Source organism: Oncorhynchus kisutch, linkage group LG12, assembly GCF_002021735.2.
Source record: "Oncorhynchus kisutch isolate 150728-3 linkage group LG12, Okis_V2, whole genome shotgun sequence".
NCBI classification, from domain to species: Eukaryota; Metazoa; Chordata; class Actinopteri; order Salmoniformes; family Salmonidae; genus Oncorhynchus; species Oncorhynchus kisutch.
In genome coordinates, this window is record NC_034185.2 from 26,403,211 (window position 1) to 26,430,994 (window position 27,784).

General features: G+C 41.3%; 4 protein-coding genes across 5 annotated transcripts in view; 1 reads left to right on the top strand and 3 right to left on the bottom strand.

The window, feature by feature from the left end:
- The window catches only part of LOC109900787 (sodium-dependent multivitamin transporter-like), a 44,852-nt gene extending 36,172 nt beyond the window's left edge, over nucleotides 1–8,680 (top strand). For both annotated transcript variants that reach the window (XM_020496604.2, XM_020496606.2), the window contains exons 9-16: nucleotides 32–161; nucleotides 1,552–1,640; nucleotides 1,825–1,937; nucleotides 2,202–2,269; nucleotides 2,459–2,545; nucleotides 2,727–2,914; nucleotides 3,097–3,322; nucleotides 3,460–8,680. In XM_020496604.2, the coding sequence (XP_020352193.2) occupies nucleotides 32–161; nucleotides 1,552–1,640; nucleotides 1,825–1,937; nucleotides 2,202–2,269; nucleotides 2,459–2,545; nucleotides 2,727–2,914; nucleotides 3,097–3,322; nucleotides 3,460–3,624 (1,066 nt within the window). In that variant the 3' untranslated portion in view covers nucleotides 3,625–8,680. The remainder of the gene's footprint in view (nucleotides 1–31; nucleotides 162–1,551; nucleotides 1,641–1,824; nucleotides 1,938–2,201; nucleotides 2,270–2,458; nucleotides 2,546–2,726; nucleotides 2,915–3,096; nucleotides 3,323–3,459) is intronic.
- Nucleotides 8,681–10,294: 1,614 nt separating this feature from the next.
- Nucleotides 10,295–12,423, bottom strand: LOC109900266 (transcription factor 24). Its single transcript, XM_020495958.2, has 3 exons — nucleotides 12,071–12,423; nucleotides 11,360–11,650; nucleotides 10,295–11,084 (listed from the first exon to the last, which is right to left on the bottom strand). Exons 1-3 carry the CDS (start codon nucleotides 12,203–12,205, stop codon nucleotides 10,947–10,949), a joined length of 564 nt encoding a protein of 187 aa, XP_020351547.1. The 5' UTR covers nucleotides 12,206–12,423; the 3' UTR covers nucleotides 10,295–10,946.
- Nucleotides 12,424–12,747: 324 nt separating this feature from the next.
- On the bottom strand, nucleotides 12,748–20,778 carry LOC109900267 (epoxide hydrolase 1-like). The gene is made up of 9 exons (XM_020495959.2): nucleotides 20,578–20,778; nucleotides 17,875–18,065; nucleotides 17,575–17,755; nucleotides 17,182–17,400; nucleotides 16,909–17,038; nucleotides 14,986–15,200; nucleotides 14,158–14,266; nucleotides 13,901–14,023; nucleotides 12,748–13,706 (listed from the first exon to the last, which is right to left on the bottom strand). The coding sequence occupies exons 1-9, from the start codon at nucleotides 20,660–20,662 to the stop codon at nucleotides 13,499–13,501; spliced, it is 1,461 nt and encodes a 486-aa protein (XP_020351548.2). The 5' UTR covers nucleotides 20,663–20,778; the 3' UTR covers nucleotides 12,748–13,498.
- Nucleotides 20,779–21,258: 480 nt separating this feature from the next.
- LOC109900789 (signal recognition particle 9 kDa protein) lies at nucleotides 21,259–23,089 on the bottom strand. The gene is made up of 3 exons (XM_020496607.2): nucleotides 22,878–23,089; nucleotides 22,377–22,445; nucleotides 21,259–21,814 (listed from the first exon to the last, which is right to left on the bottom strand). Exons 1-3 carry the CDS (start codon nucleotides 22,947–22,949, stop codon nucleotides 21,701–21,703), a joined length of 255 nt encoding a protein of 84 aa, XP_020352196.1. The 5' UTR covers nucleotides 22,950–23,089; the 3' UTR covers nucleotides 21,259–21,700.
- Nucleotides 23,090–27,784: the final 4,695 nt, after the last annotated feature.

The window sequence follows — 27,784 nt, forward strand, 5'->3', positions numbered from 1 at the left end:
TTAATATATGTTGTGGTGTGTGTGTCTCCAGGTCATGCTACGTGGTGTTTCCCTGCCAGCAGGTGGTGTTGTGTCTAGGTTGTCTGATGGGCCTGGTGATGTATGCTCGCTATGGTGAGGAAAGCCCGCTTGATAAGGGCTACGTCAAAACCAATGACCAGGCAAGTAGGACTACTTCCTCCACAACAACTTTAGGATTTACTACCTTCACAACAACCTTAGGAATAGCTACCTCAATAACAACCTTAGGAATAGCTACCTCCATAACAACCTTAGGAATAGCTCCCTCCATAACAACCTTAGGACTAGCTCCCTCCATAACAACCTTAGGACTAGCTACCTCCATAACAGCCTGAGGCTTTGCTAACTCCGTAACAACACACTAAGTGGGCTCTCATATATTTAGGCATTTCCTGCACTCATTTGAGATCATTTCCACACAGCCACATAGGGCTACACGATATGGGCAAACAATCTAGTCTTTATTTTTAACCAAATGTTGCAATTGCAATTTCACTTGTGATTTAGAGCAAAACACTTGGGTGAACTGTTGGAATCCTGGAAATATAATGATTATTCTAATTGTATAGTTAGAATATAATAGGGGGCTCTTTGAATACAGTCTAGTTTGACAATGAATGAAAAATGCCAGGGAAGAGTTGGTGTGACAGGGTAGGAACCAAAAGTGTTGATAAGTGTTTCCTAGGGGACCGTATAATCTTTGGCGACATTAAAATGTCTTCTCTTAGCTACTTCATGTAGCTAACATATTCTTGCGTTGCGTATTCCTCTTTGATTTAGAAGATACTGTTGCACAAACAAGGTGCTGATTTAAGTCTAAACCAGGCTGTATCGCTAATTACGTTTGCTCTGACTCAGTACGTTTATTAGCTAGTTAGCAATTAGCAGCTAACAATTAGTGCCTAACAAGATTTAGTAACAGCTTGCTATAAAAAGACAAACTAGCTATTTGCAGATGCAAAAAACACAAAATAATAGTGTAATTATAGAAAGCTAATGGATTTATAATAAGAAGCTAAGTGCAAACAGCATTGTTGTCATGAACCTTGTTGCATGTGCTGCATTGACCATACAGACAATGCAAGTGTCTCTTTTGAGGAACAACAAATGAGTTCCTTGCGTGCCAGGGGGCGGGGCTAGGTCTGTGGAAAGCGGCATGGGGAGACTTAGAGCGATGACTCAAGGAGCGACGTAAACTATACAAATGGACGTTACACATGGCGTATTACATTTCACAAACCAAACTTTCAAGTACCGAACGTTATAGAAGTTCAAGTAAAAACCCAAACCAGTCCGTGCATCAATACCGGTATATCGTAAAATAGGGTATACCGCCAAGCCATACCTCACTGCACTGGCATCCTGATGTGACTGGCTATGTTAATGTCTCCCTTCAGATCATTGCCAATCAAAGGCTTGATGTTTGAGTTGAGGCCATTGTTTGGTTAAGCTCTCCCATAACTGTAATTTGTGAGGCTTCATTTTGGCGCTGTTGATCCAGTCTAAGTGGTAGTTTCTTCCTGTCTGCAGATGGTGCTGTATTTTGTGATGGATGTGTTCAGGGACCTGCCAGGCCTCCCAGGGCTGTTTGTAGCCTGCCTGTTCAGCGGAGCTCTCAGGTACTTTACTTAACTGCCTCTGATGTTCGGTCTGTACTAGTGAGACCTGTTACTATGCTACATTAATGTCATAGTGTTGTGGTACACCACTTGAGGTTGTATTATGATACTGTTATGAATGCACTACACCATGCAATTTAGCCCCAGGACATTACTCTCAGCTTCCCTCCCTCTTGCGTTGCAGTACCATCTCATCAGCGTTTAACTCCCTAGCGACGGTAACCATGGAGGACCTGATCAAGCCTTTCTGCCCGGCCATGACAGAGGCCAAAGCCACGCTGCTCTCAAAGGGCCTGGGTGAGCTGCTGTTCCCTGAGTGGCCACACAGTGGCAGTGTTTCTAAACAGTGGCAGCAGTCTTCATGATTGATGAAAGTAATGATGATTTTATAGAGCTTTTTGTTAAGTAACGTTGCTGGAGTGTAGAGCCCACAAACCAATTTTGACTTCACTGTCCAAATACTGTGGAGTGTTTATTTTTTTGTAACTTGAGGAGCACATTGAATGAGTACTGTACTGCTATGGTCCTGACCTGTGTTTCTCTTCCCTTCTGTTTTCCCAGCGTTGGCCTACGGTCTGGTATGTCTGACCATGGCCTATGTTGCATCTCTCATGGGCTCAGTGCTGCAGGTGAGGGACTCACACATTTCCCCTGCTGACTTGCTTTAGTTAATGGGTACTGAATTACATTTAGCAACGTTGCACTCATACGCCCCCGCCCCCACCCCCCTTACACCTACTACTATCATTCAGTGGCTTCATAGGAGTTATTCAAGAATTATAAACCTCTCTTTCATTCATTCCCTCACTCTCCTCCAGGCAGCATTCAGTATCTTTGGGATGGTGGGTGGTCCTCTCCTCGGCCTCTTCTGTCTGGGAATGTTCTTCCCCTGGGCTAACTCCACTGTAAGTCAAAATGCTGTCTTGTTAACACGGGGGTCAAGTTGGCTAGCATTGAGGGATATTCAATTAGAGGACACAATTTGTTTTATTTTTTTACTGCACAATAAAATATATAAACTTTTTCATCATATCTGGTGAATTGTCTGATTTGATCTAGGCTGTTCCCGTCTCTCTCTGTCCACAGGGTGCGATTGTAGGGTTGGTGGCAGGCCTGGCTATGGCGTTCTGGATTGGCATTGGTAATTTTGTGTCTCGTATGGCCGTGCCCACCCCTCTGCTCCCCATCATCAACGCCACCACTATGCCCCTCCGTGGCAACATGACTACCGCTGTCATGACAACCCTGATTACTTCAATCACTGCTAAACCAAAGTACATTCTTTTTTTTCCTTCTCGTTAAAATGATGGCATTTGAACCATTACAGCACTATCAAACATGAAGCGCTTGAGTTGTATCCCATTCTATCCCACCAAATATTGTACATGTTTTAAGGATGACTGCATAAGAATGATGATATGAATCTTACCAAGTATCTGTGTTTTCCTCTCTCCAGGCCTACAGGTGTGCAGGCCCTGTACAATCTGTCCTATTTGTGGTACAGTGCTCATAACTCTACCACTGTGGTGATAGTGGGACTGATAGTCAGCCTGTTGACCGGTCCTATGAAGGAGAAAGACCTGACCCCAGGGACTGTGTACCCTGTCCTGGGGAACCTGCTCTTCTTCCTGCCTGAACGCTACAGGGAGAAGCTCTGCTGTGTCACTCCACTGTCACACAAGGTAGCCCTCAGATCTATCCAGTGAATTCTTCTTAAAGTTTTTGTTAGCCACACTCTGTTTCTAATATAATTGTAACAATGTTTACTTTGATTACTTAATTAACATGTTTTTTGTATGTGTGTGGGAATGTTGTGCAGCCCAAAGCTATCAACACGCAGCCGTACCAGATGGCTCAGGAGAGCAACGGCGTTGCCCAACACAAAGAGGAGGAGAAAATAGAGAAGGATAAGAAGGACGAGGAGAGGGCCAGCCCTCAGCCTTCCTGCCGACTGGCTCACACAGTGCAGGAGACGGCCTTGTAACAGACCCCCCCTACACACATGCCCCACCACTTCCACAACCCCCCCCCCCCCCCCCCCCCCCTTCTCAGCTCTCTCAACCCTTGGGGAGAGGACCCACGTGGGGCCAGAGAGGCAGTGGAGATCCAGTGTGCCTGGACATGACTTCCATCAAGAACCACAGGGTCAATGTGGAGAAACAGGGAGATTCACCCCTGACCCTTCCTCCCTGGAAACCACAAATATATGGTGGTTTTTAAGAGTGCCAGAGTCCTCTGCTATAATGAAGAATAGTGCACTTACAACTGGACCCCCCCCAGCCACAAATCGTGTGTATCTTGAAATCATTGATACGTCATTAAGGATGGCACTGGTCACAGTTTCCCTAAACTGAAGTAACTGGAAATCACTACTTATGAGCCTGGAGTTTTGAGAAGAGCCAAAATGTCTGAATTGAGGTGGATTCCTGGATGAAGAAATGCTAGCGCAACACACACAAGTGGCAATCATGCGCCGTGCTGAGGTGAAGTCTCATTGTTGTCCAGTTAGTAGATCTAAGAACCTGGACTGAACAAAAGGGCTGTGATTGTCATTCTGTTATTTTGTTAAATGTATGATTGAAAGATTGTGGACATACACATGCACTAAGTTGTTCAAATGACTGAAAATGGACCCAAGTCTTTTGTTTTGGGTAGAGAGCAGGTAGCCTAGTGATTTAAGAGCATTAGGCCAGTAACCGAAAGGTCCCTGGTTTTTATCACCGAGCCGACTAGGTAAAAAATCGTTCTATGTGTCCTTAAGTTAGGCACTTAACCCTAATTGCTCTTGTAAGTCGCTTGGGATAAGAGTCCGCTATATGACTAAAATGTCAAATTAGCAGGTGGAGAAGAGGTACTTTAGATTTAACTGTCATTGCATATTATTTTTATAGAAAAGATTAAGCCGGTACGTCAGATGAACTATAAGAATTTTTAAAACCGTGTGGCTGTGGTCCGAGTTCTCTTGAATGCTCTTCCCAACAGCTAAAGGTTTGAAGCTGCGCATGTGCGGGATTCTCTACTTTACGCACAGTCTGTATTACTCCTTCGGCTGCCCACGGTGCCCAGAGAACAGGCTACTCTTGTGAAATGGTGCTTGTTTAATAAAGTTAGATCAAAGCTGAATCCATGTCTGCAAGACCACATAATGATAGTATTCTACATAACAGAGCCACATATAATGGCATAGTGGAACATTATGCTGTTGTAAGACAAACAACCTCATTTCAGGACGATTGTGCGACGGGTCGCATTTTTCTCTCAAGTGGCCGACACTCAACAACATGCGCCACCAGGCAAAATGTGTGCTTGATTGAAACCCAACGCAAGCACGCTACAGCTTGTTAGCACCATCTACTAAATAATTAGCTCACTACATCGTTCAAAACAACACTGTAGAGATGTAAATGCATAGCCCTATTAAACAGATCAAATGGTTAGCATGCAGATGCTGCATTTACGTTTTACCAATAAAACTTCCAACAATTACCATTAATGATTGACTGTGAGAACTGTGAAGGGAGGTTGACCACAATGTGTGCGTAAGGTTGATTGTGATCTTACAGACATTGATTCCACTTTATTAAACCAGCAGCGTTCGCCAGTGTAGCCTGTTCTCTGGGCAGCTGAACGAGTAGAGCATAGACTGTGTAAAGTACAGAATCTCACACATGCCCAGAATCTTCAAACCTTTAGCTATCGGAAAGAGCGTTCCAGAGAACTTGGCCTTTAAAAGATGATAATAATAATAACAATCCTTTATGTCCCTGTAGACGGTTCCCAAAGCTCCTTATGTCTGTTTGCTTTACATGGCCTTATTTGGCTTGCTATAGTAACTTAATAAAGAGGTAGATAACCTTAAACACTCTTAACATGCCATACAGTTTTATATATTGTAGGTGGAGCTCAAGACATCACCTCATTTGCCATTAACCGGGATCACATTTTCAGGTCATTGAGTTTGCACTACTACTTCATCGAGAACCAGATAACCTGCTGGTTAGCTAGTGACATTAATGCATGTAGAATACCTTATCCTCGCAGTCCATTCACACTGTAGATCCCATAGTTACTTCAGGTGCCTCATTAGTAGGCAGTGTGTGAATGTAGTTTAATTTTGATTACTGATCAGTGTGTAATTAGGATTGTGATACAGTATACTTATACTGCATAGTACATGTATAATGATTCTCCATATGTGTCTTCGATGTTTGTTAGCTTTACATGTATGACCTGTGTCTCGTCCACCCCACTGCTCTAACAGAGCATATTTACAGCGAAGGGAACAGCTCTGGTTCAAACTGGAAAACTGCAGCCATTTTGATGGCTCAACAGAGTTCAGTACTCAGAAATCTTAGGGTAGACTAATATATGTGATGTTCTTTGGTTGTATCTTTGAAGGACTTGGTTTCCTTTTGGCACTTCACTGTTTCTTGATGTTCAATGTACCAGGGGAAAAATTCCAATAATTTTAAAATGAAAGAAGTACAATGTTTTATGGCGTGTTTTTGTAAGTGGCCACTTTATCTAATGATGTAAATGTTTTTCCAGAACAGTATCGGCGGTTGATTTAACATTGTTATTATGAAGACTTTTTTTTTTTTGGTCATTCGATGAATATGAAAGCAGATGTTGAATTTTGATTATTTGTCAAATGTTTCATATTCATGTTTCAAGGTCCTATTTGCAATCTGAAGAATTATCATGTCATTCTCTGTTCAAAATCTTCATTTTGTACTCCTCCCATCTACTGGAATACCTAACCACACTACAGAATTCAAGTCAGGGTAATGTGGTAGTACTCTGTTGAGATTATCTGGTATGTGGTGAGCTTGTGATTCCATATGATTCCAGGGACTCTACTTGTGTGTGTTTGTCTCTCTGTGGTTGTTTCTGTAGTTGTGTACTCGAGTGACATGCCTGTCCATCTGTCTTACTGTGGTTTGGGTTGGGATAACTTTTGATTGACTACATAGTGACTCATTTAGCCCATAACAATCTGCTTTATTTGTTTCCAAAGAGTTTTTACATAAAAATTCTGTAGAGCCATTTTCTACCTGCCTTTTTACCCCGTCTACCTTTCATGGGGAATAAAGAAACTCTGGCTATGGATGGGCAGATAGATAGATATATTTGTATTTATTTATTGTGGGGCTAATGTTGTGACACTACTGACTGAATGCCATGCTATTAGGCTTCTGACACCATTGTTATCAATGACATACAGGCAAATTTTGCATTGGATCCTATGGCTACAGTCCGATACGAGCAAGGAATGTTGTTCATTCATCCCCACTGAAAAAATACCTCTTCTCGTTCAAAGCATATAGAAAATGATGTCATCGCTTTGTTTTGATAGTTTATTACAAAAAGAGAGAATACATATATCTATATTTCCATTGACTTAGTTCCATTTGCAACAAATAGTAATGATGTTGTGGAACTTTTGAGTGGCGGCAGGTAGCCTGGCGGGTTGGAGCGTTGGGCCAGTACCCCGAAAGGTAGCTGGATCGACTCTCCGAGCTGACAAGGTTTAAAAAAAATCGCTCTGCCCCTAAGCAAGGCTAACTACCCACTGTTCCTTGGGTGCCGATGACTCTGATTTAGAGGGGTTGGGTTAAATGCGGAAGACACATTTCAGTCGAATACATTGTATAACTGATGAGGTTTCCCCCTTTCTATGTGCAAGTACCATTAAAATGTTTTGTGAATGGAGGGCAGAAGTGGTGAAGTAGTTATTGTTATACTATTTCTGTGTTTGCACAACAAAGAAACTTCAAACTAGGGTTTTCTGTATGTTTGTAGGTAATGAAGTTAGGGCTATCCCTTCTTGTTGTAACATTGACAAACATTTCTATCGTTCTTAGAGGTTTTTTTTTGTCCTTTTTTAATTGACATCCTGTGACCGACCAAAGTTATTTTGTTGATAAAGTTGATTTGATAGTCTGTGATAAGATATGACTGAATTGATTCCTTCTTCATCATGCAGATAAACTCTTCCAAGTCATTTCTGGTAACGCTAAACTTTAAATTAAGTGAAGACCACATGTTTTGGATGAATTTACAGTCTGCAGTGCTGAGATACTGTTATTCAAGATGTCAATTTACCCAATGTGAGTTTAGGACTGTGTTTTAGTAATGCTGACATCTACTCAGAGCACAATGGAGACCTATTCTGTGATCTTGTTTTGAAGTTGACAGGGCCAACTATCTAGAAAAGATGAGTTGTATAAAGTGACACGTGAATATGAAGGGCAAAACGGTTGTATTGAGTTTGCTTGCACCAGCTAAATCATAGATTGGACTAAGACAATTTACAGCCTGAACCGTAAAGTAGAAGATCTGTAAACCATTGCGTCCTAAAAATGATCAATCCTGAATAGCTTCTATCCATACCAATTTACTATGAGATGTGTTTAGTTTAGAGTACATTTAAAATGCACTTGGCCGTGAGAGAGAAGCATGGCACTTGGTCATTTCAAAAGATAATAAATATTCTGACTCAATATTTATTATTAATATTTGTTCTCCAATTTGTATGAATTCTTCCTAGTATGCATTCCCAAAAACCATAAGCAGTGGCGTTTGGTCAACTACACTGCTTTGGCTGTGCCTTCATATGATCTCTATCATGATTATTTTGTCATATTGTTGGATGTCATGGAAGTTGATTAGCTCGTACTAGGAGCACACTACAAAGGGGCAGCTGTGATAGGGTGGAGTTGAACTCTCATTTACCAAGCAGAATGAGATCTGTGTCCTGTTCATTATGTCAATGGGAGCCAAGGTTTTGAAAAATAACTGAATCGAGCTTCCCTTTTGGAAAAGCTCAAGTGATACCTTTTTCAGTTTACAAACATTTTCTGTTTTGGACATTACTGAACACTCCCTAGGTCTGTGAGCGAAGTCTTCAGTAGTGGCTGTATCTGTGTCTGACCACCCTGGTGGACATGATTTCTCAAGGTTAAATGTTTGTAAGTGAATGAATTTTGGTAACATAATTGTTGTTGCTCTGTTTTTAAAAAATAAAACGTTGGATTGGACATGTGCTTTGTCAGATGTTTTGTCTTGTTCCTGTCCTCCAGTAAGTATGCATATGGACAGTGGATACGTCTACTAAACCCATTATTGAGGAAACCTCTTGTAGGTCAATTTGATAAAACAAACTTTTGAGGGCTCGATCAGCCTTCATTTTGAGGGTGAGGGAGTGAGAGCCTTCCACTGTGTCGTTCCTTTCCTATCCCAAGGGAGGACTGTTATCACTGCAGTATCCTTTAGCCTTCATTCTCCCTACTACTCCTAGCTCTTCTCTCTGGTGGGTCATTGTGACTGTGTCATCGGGTCACATGCCACTCCTGTGGCGTCTTTCTCTGCATGATGTTGGAACGCTTTCCATCCCAGCTTTGTGCCATCGACCGCAAACCTTCTGTTGCCACAACAACCTCTGCTGCCGCCACACCAAGCCCCTCATTCAGCCCAACTACAGCTCTTCCTTCTGGTTATATACTAATTAAAGTGGTAGACTCACAGAAGGAACGCCAACTTTTGCCAAGTATGGTTGTCTTTCAGACTAACCTCGACAGACTTTGTGTTTTACTCATTAGGAACCTGTCTTGGCCATCTCTGGACCGAGCCATCAACCGGTCTCGTACATTAAATACTATTTTTCTTATTGACAAAGTTGAGTTGTGCCTTCCTCCCTACTTTTCTTCCCTTCCTCCTTGTCCTCCCTCTCTCCTCTATTTCTCTGGTGATTCCAGCTAGGCCAGGCCAACGAGGGGAGGCTGGACAGAAAGCTTAATAAATTCACTCAGCAATCAGTGTGTACTGGATATAATGAGCTGGAGATACAGAAACTATGTTGATTATCTCATAACATGAAGGGAGATCAGGGTTATATGGGTTTATTGGCACAAACATCCACATTCAGACACACCTAAAGATCTATTTGCAGTTCAAGCCAAAAGGGCCTTTAAATCAAGTTTGTTTAGTTGATGACTCTCACTTTGATGTCACTTGGTACAGAAATAATGCCATTGGATAATCCATGTCCTGGCATACAGTATGGGCTTGTCATTAAAATGAGAATGTGATTGTTTAAATATATGCGCATGCATTATATTGACCAGTGCAACAGAGCCTCTATTGGCTGATATGCTTTATCCTCTGTGATCTAGACTAGAAAGTAAACTCAGTGGGAATGCTGGAACGTTGTGCACCACTGTCTGTCTCACATTGTTTCGCCAACATTTCTGCCCTCTCCTTTCCCTCTGTAAACCCTGCCTCAGTAGCACATCTCTGGCATGTCCAAATTAGCCATTAATATGAGAGGGGGGTTTATCAGACCCCCCCCCCCCTGACAGATTTATAGAGCTAGCCTTGAACGCTGTACCGTTTCTCGTGGACCTGAGCCTATGTTGCTCAAGGGGTTCTGTGGTCTCATCCATGTTACAGCCAACAAATTCTGTCTCTGTCTGCCTGAGCACAAATACTTTAAGCAGCTTAGCAATACAGTCTGTTAAAGTGTCTTTCTTGGTCAATATCAGAATATAAAATGTGTCTACCAAAGTCACATGACTTCATTATGTCATGGTAATGTATATTTTCTGGAAGATAACTTTTGCTAGGAGACAAGAAATGATACGCACACACCAAAATACTGTAATATAAAGTCTTTAAGATCACTCAACAGTGCAAGTATGTCAGATAACACATACAAAGCCATAGCGTGTCATTTACATCAACTTAGCAAAGTTTGCTGTGTGAATAAATGTTTACTCGCAAGCAGGCATTATTACACAGATATGGACTAGTACTCAGGGCTCCACAGCTGAACACATGGTTGCCAAGTGTTCTCACAACAATCCTCCCCTTCTGTTAATCTGTCCATCCTTTCACTCCCACCCCAAACACAACTACAACACTAAAAATAAAACAAATCCAGGAGACAAGGATAAAGATCAACTTTAATTCATCCTAAAGCTAAAAACACAATAAGTCACTGAAATGGTCAACAGTGCTTTGAGACCCTCAAAACAACATTGCACTCTTTGATCATAACAAATAATTTTACACACTTTTAGTGATTTATGTTTTAAGCCGTGTAATAAATAAGTGGTACAATGTGCTAAGCAAAGCGATCCTTTGGTTTTGTATTTTATATCTTAATCATTGTATCTAATCCCCTGGACATTGTAGGAGGTTCCGTGTTCAGCAAGTACATAACTTGTACATTGCAATTCACTGCAGTTTCATAAGCAGTTGGATATAAGTTAAGTTGGATATATTGTTATTTCATCGCTCCTAGTACTAAATGGATCTGTCCATGTTGACCTCTGGGCTAGGGGTCAGTGGATGCGTCGCCTTCTCTCCTGACATTGGTGTCTGATTGGCTGACAGCAGTCCTCCCACACTCCCACAGTACAGCAAGGAGCGCATCGGCCACTTCTGTCAGGACAGGAGACATATTCAACTGTAGTTAGTCTGTATGCTTATAATAAATCCTAACAAATGATAGATTATAGTCATAGAAATAATCAAAGTATTGATCCCTACTATATTTCTAATATTACGCGACAATTTATGTCTGATATTAATTGAACTTCTGGACATGAATTTATGACATGAAACACAAAGAGATAATGAGGAACAGATCAGGGTTATAAGCTATGATGACCAAGAAATGAAAACGATAAGCACCCAGCTAGTTTGATGTCACCAACCTTGACTGGGTGGAGGTAGCCCCCTGCCCTGGGGGGTAGTGGGAGTTCAGACAGAGGCCCTCCCTGATCCAGAGTCTCAGTAAGGTGGGCGATGTAGTCGGTGGCCAGGACCAGGACGTCCAGCTTGGAGAGCTTGGTGTCACGGGGGACGGAGGGCAGGGCTGCCTGCAGGCTGTGGAAGGCCTGACGGAGGTTACGCACACGGCTCCTCTCCCTGGCCGCATTCTCTGGGGAGTGATGGGACTTCATGGCCCTGCTAGGCTGCACCCCATTAACACACCCAGACCTCACCTGGACCACGCAGGAGGGGAAGTGACACGTATACGATAACATGGTAAATAAGCTGTCACTTATATGGAGATAGGAAATGAGAAAATAATGTTAGAACAATGAATTTCAAATGACAGATTTAAGTTGGTAAACAACATCAGAGTGCACAATAACATCTGTTATTATCCATACCACAAGATCTGACGTGTGAAGTTGATTTAGCAAATATTTAACATGAAGGGTCTAAATATTGTGTAAATATTGACAATGACGGAGTTTTAGTTATTCAGAAATAATAATTGTAGAGCTAATTAACATAAATAGAAGCAAGTATAGCTGAGATGACCTGTCTACTTTTCAATTACTTTTTCAATTACTATATCCCTGAAGTGCCCACTGCTCATCTTTATTCCCTCCAGATTATGTCGAGGTTTTACTTACCCACTTCTTAGGATCCCTACGTGTGGACTGTCTGTGTCCAGGCTGCGGTGTTCTCAGACTGAACTGGTTCTGTGAATACATCTTGGTCTGCTCTGCTGGAATGGACTTAGGATCCTCCAGCTGCTTTTCAGCCATGAATTCTTCAGGACCCCCAGCCACTCTAACGAAGACCAACCAGCCCCAAACAGATATCCAGCCACCCTAACAAAGACCCACAGAGACCCAGAGCTCGACTGCTCTTAACCGCAGCTACCCAGACCCTCTAACAATCTCCAATCATGGCTTCTCCGCTGTGCATCGTGGTCCTACATCCTCCCTCTCCAACCATCCCTCTTTCTCAGTGTCTCTTTCCCTCCCCTTGACTTAACTGGTGAGGTAATGCGGGGATCTTCAAGCAGCCCTCATCTCCCCCGCCCCCCCCCCCCGCCTCCCCCGGGTGTGCTCTGCCAAGGGAAGCAGCCTCAGAGAGGTGGTGGGGCGTCCCAGGGCAGGATTCAGAGCTTGGGAAACACCGGGACCTGGCAGCAGCTGGAGGTACCTCTGGCCCCACCATGATGGACAACTAGGAGGATGGTACTGCACCTGGTACCATCATATTATTATTTTTGTCATAAAACCTGGAATGTCCCATATATTGTAGGTGTGCCCAAGACATTAGCAGAAAAACAGTACACTAATTTAATTGAAATGTTTATTAATATGTATAGATCAGGATATTAGTGTCTGAAATACAAAGTGCTATTCATGTAATACTATAACATTGTAAATAAGAACAGAACCGGTGTTCAAAGTAAAATACATATCACCTGATATTTTATGCATCATTTGATAACCACTCGGGCATAGACTATGCCAGTAATCTGAACGAAGAACTGCCTGTGCTCTCCTCTTCAAAATTCAAGAACAACCTAACCAAAATGATCTTCTATTCACTCATCCATTGATCCATTCATAATTCCCTAACTAGAGAGTACGTTTTCTACACCACCTCATTTGCAGTAGGCATTGAGAGGCTTTACCATGGTTGGGGTCAATTCTATTTCAATTCAGGAAGTATACTGAAATTCAATCTCGAATTCCAATTCTCTTCAATGATTTTCAATGAGTAAAATATGGAACTTGATTTACTTTCTGAATTGACTGGAATTGAAATGGAATTGACCACAACCCTGGGCTTTACTGTATTATATTAGCCTGGTCACAGACCAGACTGCACTGTTTGTGGTTGTCATGCCAAAACAGCACAAACTTATCTGGGACCTGGCTAGTATTATATGCTCATGGCTGTAAAACAGCCAGCTATGGCAGAGGTCTCTCTCTCTATGGGTTTATCTGGCACATTTCAGTGCTATCATAACACCAGTGCTAGCTGATCTAGCAACTGGTGCTGTTTGGTAAACAAGGAAGGCTGATGTGCGAACTAGAGGATCACTTCTTCCTCTTCTCCTGCATCTTGGTGAAGTTCTGGATGTCCTGGGCCATGAGTTCTGGCTCCTCCATGGCGGCGAAGTGTCCTCCTCGGGCCATGGGCGTGAAGGTCTTCAGCTCGCGGTACTTCTGCTGCACCCACAGCTTGGGGGTGTGCATCAGCTCGTTGGGGAAGCAGGCAAAACCGGTGGGCACGTGCACTGGCATCCTGGGTAAAGAGGAAGCGAAGAAGTATATTAGTTTACTGAAACATAAAATTGGTTTGAGTCCTTTCTACTTTAACATCATGACTTATCAGGACAAAGTTTTTTATGTTCTGAATGTGGAGTGCCTCATGCTAGCTAGACTTTTACATCACATACATACAGTAGATATTACATTCCATAGCAACAGTCCTCTCACTTTGAGTGTGGCTGGTCAAGACCCTTGCTAAAGTTCTCCTTGTAGAAGCGCATGGAGGAGATGATGCAGCCAGACGTCCAGTAGATCATCACGTTGGTCAGCAGGTCATCCAGACTGAACTTCCTGCAAGGCAAGAGAGGGGCTAAAAAACAGAAGCCAAAAACATGGCCATGGTAATTTGACAAAGAAGCCTTTGAATACTAATTAACTATGCTATTTTACACCAAAGGCTGTGGTTCAGGTCTAAGATGTTCTACCTCGTAAGTCCTCCGTCATCCAGGTTCCTGAAGTCATGGTCAGTCCAGGTGGAAAACTTCTCCAAGATATAAGCAGCAAGACCTACTGGAGAATCATTCAACCCTCGACCTGCAGGAAGAGAGCAGACACATATAGAACCAGATAAATGTTACAACAAAGTTACTTATTCCTGGTCCTGGTCTATTTAGAAGCAGCAATTAAAGCTGTATGTAGCCCAGAACGCTTCCCCTTCAAAACAGTGGTGTAAAGTACTTAAGTAAAAATACTAGAAAGTACTACTTAAGTCGTTTTTGGGGTACCTGTACTTTACTATTTATATTTTTGACAACTTTTACTTTTACTCCTCTACATGCCCAAAGAAAATAATGTACTTTTTACTCCATACATTTTCCCTGACACCCAAAAGAACCCGTTACATTTTGAATGCTTAGCAGGACAGGAAAATGGTCCAATTCACACACTTAAAGAGAAAATTCCTGGTCATCCCTACTGCATCTGATCTGAAGGACTCACTAAACACAAATGCTTTGTTGCAGTGTGCCCCTGGCTATCAGTACATTTAAAAAACAAAGAAATCGTGCCATTTGGTTTGCTTAATATAAGGAATTTGAAATGATTTATACTTTTATTTTTGATACTGAAGTACATTTTAGCAATTACATTTACGTTGGATACTTAAGTATATTTGAAACTAAATACTTTTTGACATTTACTCAAGTAGGATTTTACTGGGTGACTTTCATTTTTACTTCAGTCATTTTCTATTAAGGTATCTTGACTTTTGCTCAAGTATGAAAATGGGGTACTTTTTCCACCACTGCTCTTACCCACAGTGTCAGGCTTGGTGGCCTGGATGTGCATGTATCCTGACTCCTTGACAGATTCCACCACTAGGTTCTGCACAACGGGATAGATGCGCTGGATGTCGTGCTCATTGAAGCCAAATATCTTGGGGAAACGGTGGCCCAGCATTATAGACAGAACCATGGGCAGGCCCGGCTTGGAGGGGGGAGCAAAGTTGAGATGCAAGCCTTTGATTATTCTGGGGTGACAAAACCAGAGAGCCGAGATGTAGTACAACACAGAATCTGAGTCAAACTGCGAGGCTTTCTGACTTCATATCATTCACAGATGACAACATCTGAATTAATAACAGTAGCTTATACAGTGCCTTCAGAAAGTATTCACACCCCTTGACTTTTTCCACATTTTGTTATGTTACAAAGTGGGATAAAAATGGATTTAATTGTCATTTTTGGTCAACTATCTAAAAAGTGTGGTCAAAGTGGTAGAAAAATTCTAACATTTATTAAAAAATTATGAAAAATAAAATGGCCATATATCTTGATTAGATAAGTATTCACACCCCTGAGACAAAACATTTTAGAAACACCATTGGCAGCAGAGTCTTTTTGGGTAAGTCTCTAAAAGCTTTGCACGCCTGGATTGTACAATATTTGCCCATTATTCTTAAAATTAATTATAAACCTCTGTCATGTTGTTTCTTGATAATTACTAGAAAGACATTTTCAAGTCTTGCCATAGATTTTCAAGCAGATGTAATTAGGCCACTCAGGAACATTCAATGTCGTCATGGTAAGGAACTCTAATGTAGTTATTGTCCTGCTGAAAGGTAAATCGTCTCCCAGTGTCTGTTGGAAAGCAGACTGAGCCAGGTTTTCCTCTAGGATTTTGCTGGTGCATAGCCATATTCCATTTATTTTTTATCCTAAACAACTCCCTAGTCCCTGCCGATGACAAGCATACCCACCCATAACATGATGCTGCAACCACTGTGTTGTGTTGGATTTGCCCCAAACGTAACACCTTGTATTCAGGACAAAAATGTATTTCTTTGCCACATTTTTTGCAGTATTACTTAAGTTCCTTGTTGCAAACAGGATGCATGTTTAGGAATATTGTATTCTGTACCGGCTTCATTCTTTTCACTCTGTCATTTAGGTTAGTATTGTGGAGTAACTACAATTCTACTGATCCATCCTCAGTTCTCATATCACAACCATTAAACTCTGTAACTGTTTTAAAATCACCGTTGGCCTTGTTGAAATCCCTGAGCAGTTTTCTTCCTCCCCGGCAATTGAGCTTGGAAGGAAGCCTATATCTTTGTAGTGATCCACACCCTAATTAATAACTTCACCGTGCTCAAAGAGATATGCCGTGTCTATTTTCACCCATCTACCAATAGGTTCCCTTCTTTGCGAGTCATTGAAAAACCTCCCTGATTTTGTGCTTGAATTTGTGCTTGAAATTTACTACTTAATTGAGGGAACTTACAGATAATTATATGGTTGTGGTACAGAGATGGGTTAGTCATTAAAAATCACGTTAACCACTATTATTGAACACTGAATGAGTTCTTACTTAAACTTATTATGTTATTTGTTCAGCACATTTTTACTCCTGAAATGATTTGTCATAACAAAGACGTTGAATACTTATCGACATGACATTTCAGCTTTTTATTTTTCTACAAACAAAATTCCACTTTGACATTATGGGGTATTGTGTGTAGACACAATCTCAATTTAATCCATTTTAAATTCAGGCTGTAACACAATGACATGGGGAAAAAATGAAATGGTGAGAATACTTTCCGAAGGCACTGTAACTCATAAAACACGCCCACGCATTATAAATACCCTAAATGAGGGATCAAACATAATATTGGCTATGTCTCCCATGGCCTAGGCTAAGATCTGGCCATATCTCTGTGTGTTTGTCTGTCTTACTTGGGCTCCAGCTGGGCCATGTTGGTGGTGACGATCCATCCCCAGTCTCCTCCATGAGCATAGAACTGTTGGAAACCTAGTCTCTTCATCAGCTTGTGGAACACACGAGCCGCACAAACCGAGTCAAAACCTGAAACATAAAAATAATCATTCATTAGGGGAAACTAATACTAAGTCACCTGATATAAAGTTCATCTTGCAGACACTCTTTTTTAGATTCAAAGGGCTAGGTATTTGTGACCCTTGACCCCAGCCAGGCTTCTAACCGATTACCTTTCTTATGTGGAGCCTCAGAGAAACAGTACCCAGGGATGGAGGGACAGACCACCTCAAACATGATGTCGTCTGGGTTGGAGGGTTGAGTCAGGAGGGGTATCATCCTGTAGAACTCGTAGAAAGAGCCTGGCCAGCCATGCACCATGAGCAGAGGCACAGCAGTCACGCCCTCAGGGAGGTTCTTGGGCCGCACATGGACGTAGTGCACGTCAATGCCTGATACATGGGTCAGAGAATGCTTGAATGAACCATGAACCAAGTCCTTTCCTGGACTAAAATTATAATATATTTTTTATGCAAAGTTTGACGTTGACTTAAAGTTATGTAGTATTTATTGGCAAATGACAACTGATTGGCACATCATTGATCAATCTCTACACACCATCTCACCTTCGATGTTGGTTTTGTAATGTGGGTATTTGTTCAGTTGATCCACCTGCCTCCTCCAGTCAAAATCATGTCTCCAGTAGGAGACCACGTTCTGCAGATACTGGGAGTTGAAGCCGTAGGTGAACTGGCTATCCTCTAGAGAAGGGAAGGATCGGGTCTGGTCTATTCTCCTGTACAGGTCCTGGGGGGAGCAATATGAGTTTCAACTAATCAACAACTAAACACTGTTGCATAAGCCTTAAATCTCTAAGAGCAAGTTCGGCTCTCCTCTAGGCCCATAATCCCTCTGCGCAATCTCACCTCCAACTCCTCCTTATCCGTCCGGACTGTGTACGGGCGAATGCTGACATCTTCTTCCCTGTCCGGGGGAGTCCCCTCCCCCCACCAGCCATCCTCACTCTTCAGCTGAGGCCTCTTACTCTTCTGCACCAGAAAGTAGATCACTCCTCCCACCACCAGGGCTAACATAACCTCTGTAAACATGGTGCTTTCTGGGTGAACAGGAGAAACAAATCAGGGATAGCAGACATGTTACAATCGATGCCCTTTATAATGGCATTCATGATCCTTATACAGTACCAGTCAAAAGTTGACACACCTACTCATTCCAGGGCTTTTCTTTATTTTTTTACTATTTTCTACATTGTAGAATAATAGTGAAGACATCAAAACTATGAAATAATACATATGGAATCATGTAGTCAAAAAAGTGTTAAACAAACTAACAGATTCTTCAAAGTAGCTACCCTTGACAGCTTTGCACACTCTTGGCATTCTCTCAACCAGCTTCATGAGGTAGTCACCTGGAATGCATTTCAATCAACAGGTGTGCCTTGATCAAAGTTAATTTGTGGAATTTATTTCCTTCTTAAATTCCTTCTTAATGTTTGAGCCAATCAGTTGTGTTGTGACAAGGTAAGGGTGGTATACAGAAGATAGCTCTACGTTGTAAAAGACCAAGTCCATATTATGGCAAGAACAGTTCAAGTAAGCAAAGAGAAACGACAGTCCATTATTAATTTAAAGCATGAATGTCAGTCAATCCGAGAAATGTTAATAACTTTGAACGTTTCTTCAAGTGCAGTCGCAAAAACCATCAAGCACTATGATGAAACTGGCTCTCATGAGGTCCGCCACAGGAAAGGAAGACCCAGAGCTACCTCTGCTGCAGGAGATAAGTTCATTAGTTTCCAGCCTTAGAAATTGCAGCTAAAGGACTAAAGGACACCTAAAGGACACCAATAAGCAGAAGAAACATGAGCAATGACCAGTGGAAATATGTCCTTTGGTCTGATGACTACAAATTTGAGATTTTTGGTTCCAACCATTGTGTATTTGTAAGATGCAGAGTTGGTGAACGGATTATCTCCGCATGTGTGGTTCCAACCATGAAGCATGGAGGAGGACCTGTGATGGTGTGGGGGTGCATTGCTGGTGACACTGTCAGTGATTTATTTAGAATTCAAGGCACACTTAACAAGCATGGCTACCACAGCATTCTGCAGCGATGTGCCATCCCATCTGGTTTGCGCTTAGTGGGACTATGATTTGTTTATCAACAGGACACCTCCAGGCTGTGAAAGGGCTATTTGACCAAGGAGAGTGATGGAGTGCTGCATCAGATGACCTGGGCTCCACAATCACCCGACCTTAACCCAATTGAGATGTTTTGGGATGAGTTGGACCGAAGAGTGAAGGAAAAGCAGCTAACAAGTGCTCAGCATATGTGGGAACTCCTTCAAGACTGTTGGAAAAGCATTTTAGGTGAAGCTGGTTAAGAGAATGCCAAGAGTGTGCAAAGCTGACATCAAGTCAAAAGGTGGCTATTTGAAAAATCTAAAATAGATTTTGATTCATTAAACACTTTTTTTGGTTACTACCTAATTCCATATGTGTTATTTCATAGTTTTGATGTCTTCACTATTATTCTACAATATAGAAAATAGTAAAACTAAAGAAAAACCCTTGAATGAGTAGGTGTGTCCAAACTTTTGACTGGTACTGTATGTAAATGCTTAGTAGTGAGTGAATTAATAGTTTTTGTTAGTAGGATACATGTGTTGCATGTGATTTACAGTAGAAAAAGAATCAGCAATACCTGAAATGTATGTTTACAAGCACTACAGATTTACACAGACACACAAGTCTACTTGACTGTTTTGCAGAAAATGGTTTGCAGAAAATGTGAAAAATAGAACAAAGTAGCACTGTTGTTGCACATAACTCCTTTCTGAAAGGATTAGGTAAAGAATGGAGTGGACAAGGCCCCATAGTCACAATTCATGGTGGCCAAAATGCATGACAAAGCATTTCTCTGGCCGGCCTCTGATACCACAACAACTTTCATCAAGAATTTAGAAACATATCAATCCGATTTCTTTATGTGAGTATCTCTTTATTGATATACTTACAACTGACATAATTTTCTGTCAGGTGAAAAACAAGTTATCCATATTTATTCATACAGCAATTCTGAAAAGAAATGTTTCCCTTTGGATCTTGTGATTACAAACTATAAAATGAAAGTACTGAGCACTGGAATTTCCCTCCATGAGGACAAAACAAGCTTTTTTTCTGGAACAAGCAGATGGCAACCCGCAAAAACAGGCATTTTACATCAGTCCTGACAATTAATTTGAGATGTTTCAGATAACAGTTATATAAACCTACAATGGATAGGCTACAAAGTTTTAACCTACTAGAAATATAGATGGATGCTGCTTTTCCAAAATTGTTATCAAATCACCCAAAAATTTACAATTATTATTTTATGAAAAATATTCTAGCCTTCCAGTTCTATTGATAGACCTGACCGTCATCTCATCACAACAATCCAAAATTCACAGCTTTCAATTGGATCAACTTGCAACAATATTTTATTATCCTACATTCCATAGATATGAGGAAATATCGCTTAATACATTATCGATAAGAAATATTGACCAACAATACTTTGAGCTATTATTTTTGAATGGCTTTACTTGCTAGAGGAGTTCATCTCACCTGCTGCTGGTTCGTTGTTCCACAAAATGCAATGACAATTCTGCCCTCTGCCACAGTTGTGTCGAAATGGAGACCAATGATTCATGGGAAATGTAGTTCTTGTCTACTGGAGAATGTCCTCTAGTGATTTTTGAACTTTTCCTGTTGAAAAGTGATATCCCAAGTATAAATACAGTAAAGTATATGCACTGAAGTGCTTTTTTTGGCAAAATAGTGTTTATTTAGACACAACTGCAAACTTTGAGTAGTGCATGCAAGGAGTTGGTTTGATAGAAACTCGATGCCATTGGCCTCTCCCCTTGCTTGAGGAACAATAGAGGCGCAATAAAGAACACAAATAAAGTCCCGTCCCTCACCCCGTGCCATTTTTGACTTACCTGGACCACCTATTGAGAGGTTTCTTTTGTTAAGAAAATCAGGGATTAAATGAGGTGAAAATACTTTAAGACGCAAATGTGCAAACATGATGAACAAACGCATAAGAGAATGAACAGATGCTTTTCCAAGCATGGTGCTGACCTGGTCTGAGGAGAAGTTATTTTCAAATCAATGGAGGGTGTCAGAAAAATCAGGGAACATTTGAAAACATTCAGCCACTGTGTGCTTAGTATGGTAGCTTGAACAAAAGCAATATGGGGAGATATTGAAATGGAATCATACAATGCTTTAAATCAAAATCTTTGAGAGATGTTGGCTGTTATGGGGGTATATAAACATTTATTGAGTAATGCAATTATTTTCTAGAGTTGACTAAATTACATTGGAGGCATGTTTCTTCCACTAAAATAGCATGTGCGAATATCAAAAAGGTCATGCTTCATTCATGTTCACTTAAACATGTTCATGAACGTTTCCAGATGTGAAAAAAAACATACATAAATAGACATGCGTCTCTCCATCTGTTTTTAGTCCATCTTAAAACTGAAAATAAATAAAAGCTCTTTTAAAAGAGGTTCAGCAAATCCCTCTTTAGAGCAGCGAAGGTTATGCTCTCCATTTTCATTTTTGATTTCCCCTCTCATGATCCAATGTCGTCATTCCAGCTCCGTTCTCTTCCGTTTTGTGCTATTGACACCACAGTCTAGACTCAAAGAAGAGTTAATACAACTATGTGTAAGGGTGTTCAGTCCATTTCCATGGCACCACTTTCCTTGGACACCATAAGCCTCATCAGTTTGCCATGCAGTTTCTCTATCTTCTTCACGTCCTGGGCCTGGTCCGTCTTGTATTGTAAACACTGCAATGGAATATGAGAAGGAATTGTGGATTAGGTAGAGGAAAACAGAAGAATAGTTCACAACATGAGGCCAAAATTGGTTGTAAAAAAAACAAAACTACATGTCGACAAAGTCTTGCAAGCAACAGATTAGTGTAGCTATGTAGGATATGACAATAGTATCTTCTGATTGGGGGAGTTTTATTAAGAGCCTTGATGCTTGCTCTAAACATGTTTAAAAGGAAGACTGACGCCACAAACATGTTGTCAATGAAAAATACTGTCAACTGTAACTGTGTTAAAACCAGTTGACAGTGTACAGTAAAGTGTGTATTTTGCATTTGTGAAATTATGTTGATGTGATATGAAAGTAGAGGGATTCATGTTTTTAGAACCGTACCACAATTGAGAATCGATTCAGGTTTACGTGGGAGTATTTGGACGTTTTGGCTCCAGGGCATGTATAAGATCCCTAGACTAGGAGTTACATCTGGCTCCCTTAGTCCACTATTGGGCTATGTAGAATACAAACAGATGTGCAAAATCTGAGCAAAGGGAACAGACTGTCTTCTCTTGAACTTACCACTGCATCATCGGTGACTTTGATGCAAAGGTTACCATCACAGTGTCTGTATTTGAGAACCACCCGGACCTGTATCAAAAGGAGATAGAAGAAAGCACAAACATAACTGAAAACGCTTAGCCTATTTATTGAAATAGGCAACAGCCATAGCTGCATACATGCATTACACCATGGTTGATTATCTTCATGATGCTCACACATATTTCAAAAGTTGACTAGCATTAGTTAGGCAGTCGTTTTCCTTCCAATTCACATTTGCCAGCATATTTAACGTTAACTACTGTTAACAGCTGGCTGCATTGCTTTTAAAAACGGCTAACAAACTAGCTAGCTATCCTGCACCTAGACTCCATCCCTCTAACAGTGATAGTTATTATTGGCTACACATCTATTTGTGCTGTAAAATAACCATTTCTAAATACATTTTGCTCGCTAGCTAACGTTAGCTATCAAGATTTCAAGCTTGCTCTCAACAGAAAAATGTCGTAGATAGCTAGCTACCTTCATTGGATCTGTCAAATATAGTTTTTCTGCTGCACGAGCGAACTCTTCCCATGTTTGATAATAAGGCATAATCCGTGTGAATAAGAACTAAAATCAAAGAGAAAAACTGGTTAAATTGGCCTGTGAGGTTTACAAGCTAACTTCTTAAAAACCACATCAGCGAACCACCAGACAGAAAAGACCGATGTATACAAACGTCTGTGATTGGACGAGTGCTGTGCTGACCAATCACAGAGCACAATACTGTGGAATTCAAGGTACGTGGTAATTTTAGCAAAGATTCTACTTAGCTACGAGACATAACACTCCTCCAGAGAGAAACCCACAATCTTTGCTATTCAACTACGGCGGACTTCACACATCAGCCAGTAGGTGGCAGAAAGAAGCAGTTTACGGTATGTTTTTTCAAGAGCGCAAGAGAGAGAGCTTTCATTAGAAGAAAGTGAACGGAACAGAAATTAATAGAATTAGGTTTCATTCTTCTTGACAAAATTCTTATTCTCAACAGAATAAAACACACAGTATAAGAAATTCGACTCAATATTTCAATATTTATTTCCACTTTTAATTAAATAATGGCCCGTTTGACAACAAACCAAAGAGACTTGACAAACAAGAGCAGTCCATTGACCTATATGATTATTGATTTATTTTAATTTTTTTATATACACTGCTCAAAAAAATAAAGGGAACACTAAAATAACACATCCTAGAACTGAATGAATGAAATATTATTATTAAATACTTTTTTCTTTACATAGTTGAATGTGCTAACAACAAAATCATACAAAAATGATCAATGGAAATCAAATTTATCAATCCATGGTGGTCTGGATTTGGAGTCACACTCAAAATTAAAGTGGAAAACCACACTACAGGCTGATCCAACTTTGATGTAATGTCCCTAAAACAAGTCAAAATGAGGCTCAGTAGTGTGTGTGGCCTCCACGTGCCTGTATGACCTCCCTACAACGCCTGGGCATGCTCCTGATGAGGTGGTGGATGGTCTCCTGAGGAATCTCCTCCCAGACCTGGACTAAAGCATCCGCCAACTCCTGGAAAGTCTGTGGTGCAACGTGGCATGGATGGTTGGTGGATGGAGCGAGAAATTATGTCCCAGATGTGCTCAATTGGATTTAGGTCTGGGGAACAGGCGGGCCAGTCCATAGCATCAATGCCTTCCTCTTGCAGGAACTGCTGACACACTCCAGCCACATGAGGTCTAGCATTATCTTGCATTAGGAGGAACCCAGGGCCAACCGCACCAGCATACGTTCTCACAAGGGGTCTGAGGATCTCATCTCGGTACTTAATGGCAGTCAGGCTACCTCTGGCGAGCACATGGAGGGCTGTGGGGCCCCCCCAAAGAAATGCCACCCCACACCATGACTGACCCACCACCAAACCGGTCATGCTGGAGGATGTTGCAGGCAGCAGAACGTTCTCCACGGCGTCTCCAGACTCTGTCACGTCTGTCACATGTGCTCAGTGTGAACCCTACTTTCATCTGTGAAGAGCACAGGGCGCCAGTGGCGAATTTGCCAATCTTGGTGTTCTCTGGCAAATGCCAAACGTCCTGCACGGTGTTGGGCTGTAAGCACAACCCCCACCTGTGGACGTCGGGCCCTCATACCACCCTCATGGAGTCTGTTTCTGACCGTTTGAGCAGACACATGCACATTTGTAGCCTGCTGGAGGTCATTTTGCAGGGCTCTGGCAGTGCTCCTCCTGCTCCTCCTTGCACAAAGGCGGAGGTAGCGGTCCTGCTGCTGGGTTGTTGCCCTCCTACGGCCTCCTCCACGTCTCCTGATGTACTGGCCTGTCTCCTGGTAGCGCCTCCATGCTCTGGACACTACGCTGACAGACACAGCAAACCTTCTTGCCACAGCTCGCATTGATGTGCCATCCTGGATGAGCTGCACTACCTGAGCCACTTGTGTGGGTTGTAGACTCCGTCTCATGCTACCACTAGAGTGAAAGCACCGCCAGCATTCAAAAGTGACCAAAACATCAGCCAGGAAGCATAGGAACTGAGAAGTGGTCTGTGGTCACCACCTGCAGAACCACTCCTTTATTGGTGTCTTGCTAATTACCTATAATTTCCACCTGTTGTCTATTCCATTTGCACAACAGCATGTGAAATTTATTGTCAATCAGTGTTGCTTCCTAAGCGGACAGTTTGATTTACATTGTGTTGTTTAAGTGTTCCCTTTATTTTTTTGAGCAGTGTATATATACATATATATTATGAACCAAATTAATTTTACAAACAACTTCCATTTCCACCTCTGAATTTAGTGAAGCAGACCTGGACATGAATGTACATTTAATTTGATGAACATGAGTTTTAGCTAGTTTTCATCCTCCTCTTTTTAGGGAACATTGAACAACTGGCATTATGCACTTTACATTTGATACATATTTGGAAGATTCACTCATATTCTATTTATCTGTATCATAATCATCACCCTTGTCACATAGGCTACTAACATGGCAGGCTATGTCACTAGTGGTCCGTTTTAGTGATGGTGACATCATCGTTGCATATTTGTTTCACACAGTGATTTATAGATTAGATTGATGGATGACAGTGAAAGGGCTGTTTCCCTGATTTAACCCAGCCACAAGTCACAAGGTCAGGCCACCTGTGGCAGGACATCATGTAAAAATAGGCTCATCTCTGACCTCTGTCACTAACAGCCACATAGGCCTATAATACACCCTTAAAGGCACTGCAATTCTGGGTGTACAGTAGGAGGATTGGATTTTGAGTAATTTTTTTCTCTAGAGTAAAAATTTGGCCACACCCCAGACATATAACACACTATTTGTTTTGTATAATAATTAGTTTAAATAGCTATTTATGATTTAACTACATTAATTGCTGCTGCACAGACCAGGTTTAAATGAACTTGAATAAGAAATCAAATAGGCCACTGAATCTCAAGGCCAGTATCATAGGTCTATATAAGCTTTCATCTCAGTCTCTGAGATGCTCTGACTCTCCTCCCTGTTCCAGGAAGGACAAAAAAGAGCATAATGTATAGTTTTCATGTAGCCTATAATTAATCCTCAATCTGAAACAAGCATTGGTGGATTTACCATTAGGAAGAAGACGCCATTGCCTCAGGCCACACATCATCAAGGAGCCTTATGAGCTGGGCATATTTTTTACAAAATGTATCTGCATCAAAGTCATAGTAAATAAATAAATCCCCATCAAAGTCTGTCTGTTTAAGGTAAATATATCTGTTTTTCATGGGTTGCGTCTCAATCCACTGTGGCAGAGCTACACGGGGTTTGTCAGACCATATGACATCTGTAAAGTGTCACGGGACTCGTCTGAAGGTAACCCAGTACCGGGCCGAAAAATGAATCTTCCACATCAAAGGTATAAAGGGAATTCCACATAATTCCGCACAATCTTTTCATTTTCCTGAGCTTTCGTCTATCTTTCAGATATTGGACAGACCCTTCAAAACATACTTGCTTTTGATAACAGTTTTGCATTTTCGACCGTTTTTTACATGTATAAATCTGTTATTCAATGCGTTTCTATGGGCTAATAGCACTAAGACCAAATTCATTTTTTTTTACCAACAGGGGACCTAAAACTCCAAATCAAATAGCTAAATTACCGTTGTGTTGCCATACTTCCAAAATCATGTCGCTGTTACTCCTCCCTTGGAGGTCTGGAGAATTTTGTATTGGCTGGCTCCCAGACGCAAGTGTGTGAGCAGTGCTGCAGCAGAGGCAGCTGAGTCACGGAGACAGAGCAGCACGTGCTGCAGCAGAGGCAGCTGAGTCACGGAGACAGAGCAGCACGCGCGCACGTCGTGACAACTTTTTACCAATTGTAGGTAGGCTAGAAAGATTGGTCATGATCGAGACACCCTTTTTCCATAAAACATATTAACGCGCTAGAACTGATATAATGGCGAAAAAGCATTGGAAAATGACTTTAAGCGGACTAGAGGTATTTAGATAAATTCGCTCAGAGGTGGTTGAAAGTAAACTGCATTCTAATGTCAACTTGTATCAATCGAATGTTTTTTTTCGAAGGGGTGGACATTTTAAATGGAAGTTATGTAACTCCCTCGCGAGCTTGTGTTATGGGAAAAAGTCCCCAATGAAAATTACATTAAATGTGAAGATGATAAGCTACATGTGCATATGATGGCCATCAAGTCGCCTATTAATTTATATGCCATTGCAGGCTACTGTAGCCTACCATTTGATACAATAAATATATAATGAAATGAAGATATCACTGGAGTCATTGCAAATCAAAATGTGCCACTTGTGTAGTCTACCTGGAGCTGGCAAACATATTTAATAAATAGCTTATAACTCAGTTTGTTGTTGAAGCCTTGTGTTATTATACAATTATTAATGGCCAATAGTTAAATTGGAAGTTAGCAATTGTGATCATGGTCACAGTTCTTTTGCAAATGTATCATTCGCCACATTTAATGTCAGTTTCATTGTAGACTTTTCCCTGAAATGAGATGTTTGCATGTTGGCCTGTCAGGGGTTATAGGCTACCTACATCTTGCTCAGCAAACAATGGCAAAATTTTAATGCAATTATAAACCTAGATTTTAGTCAGTAGCCTATGCATATTGAAAAAACAAGTCAATCTCCCAAATAGGCCATTTAAACTGGGTTGTAGTCTTAACATCTGGCACATAATGCCAGAAAATAGCCTAACATTCGGTGTTTGAAGTTTGTGTTTCATGCACAGAGATTTCGAGATCCTCTGTCCAACTTTCATCACTCAAACTCTCCTGTCAGATGTATCTATAGTTATGCACATGTGCAAATGGAATTTATTTATAATTATAAACTGGGTGGTTTGAGTCCTGAATGCTGATTGGTTGACAGCCATGGTATATCAGCGATGT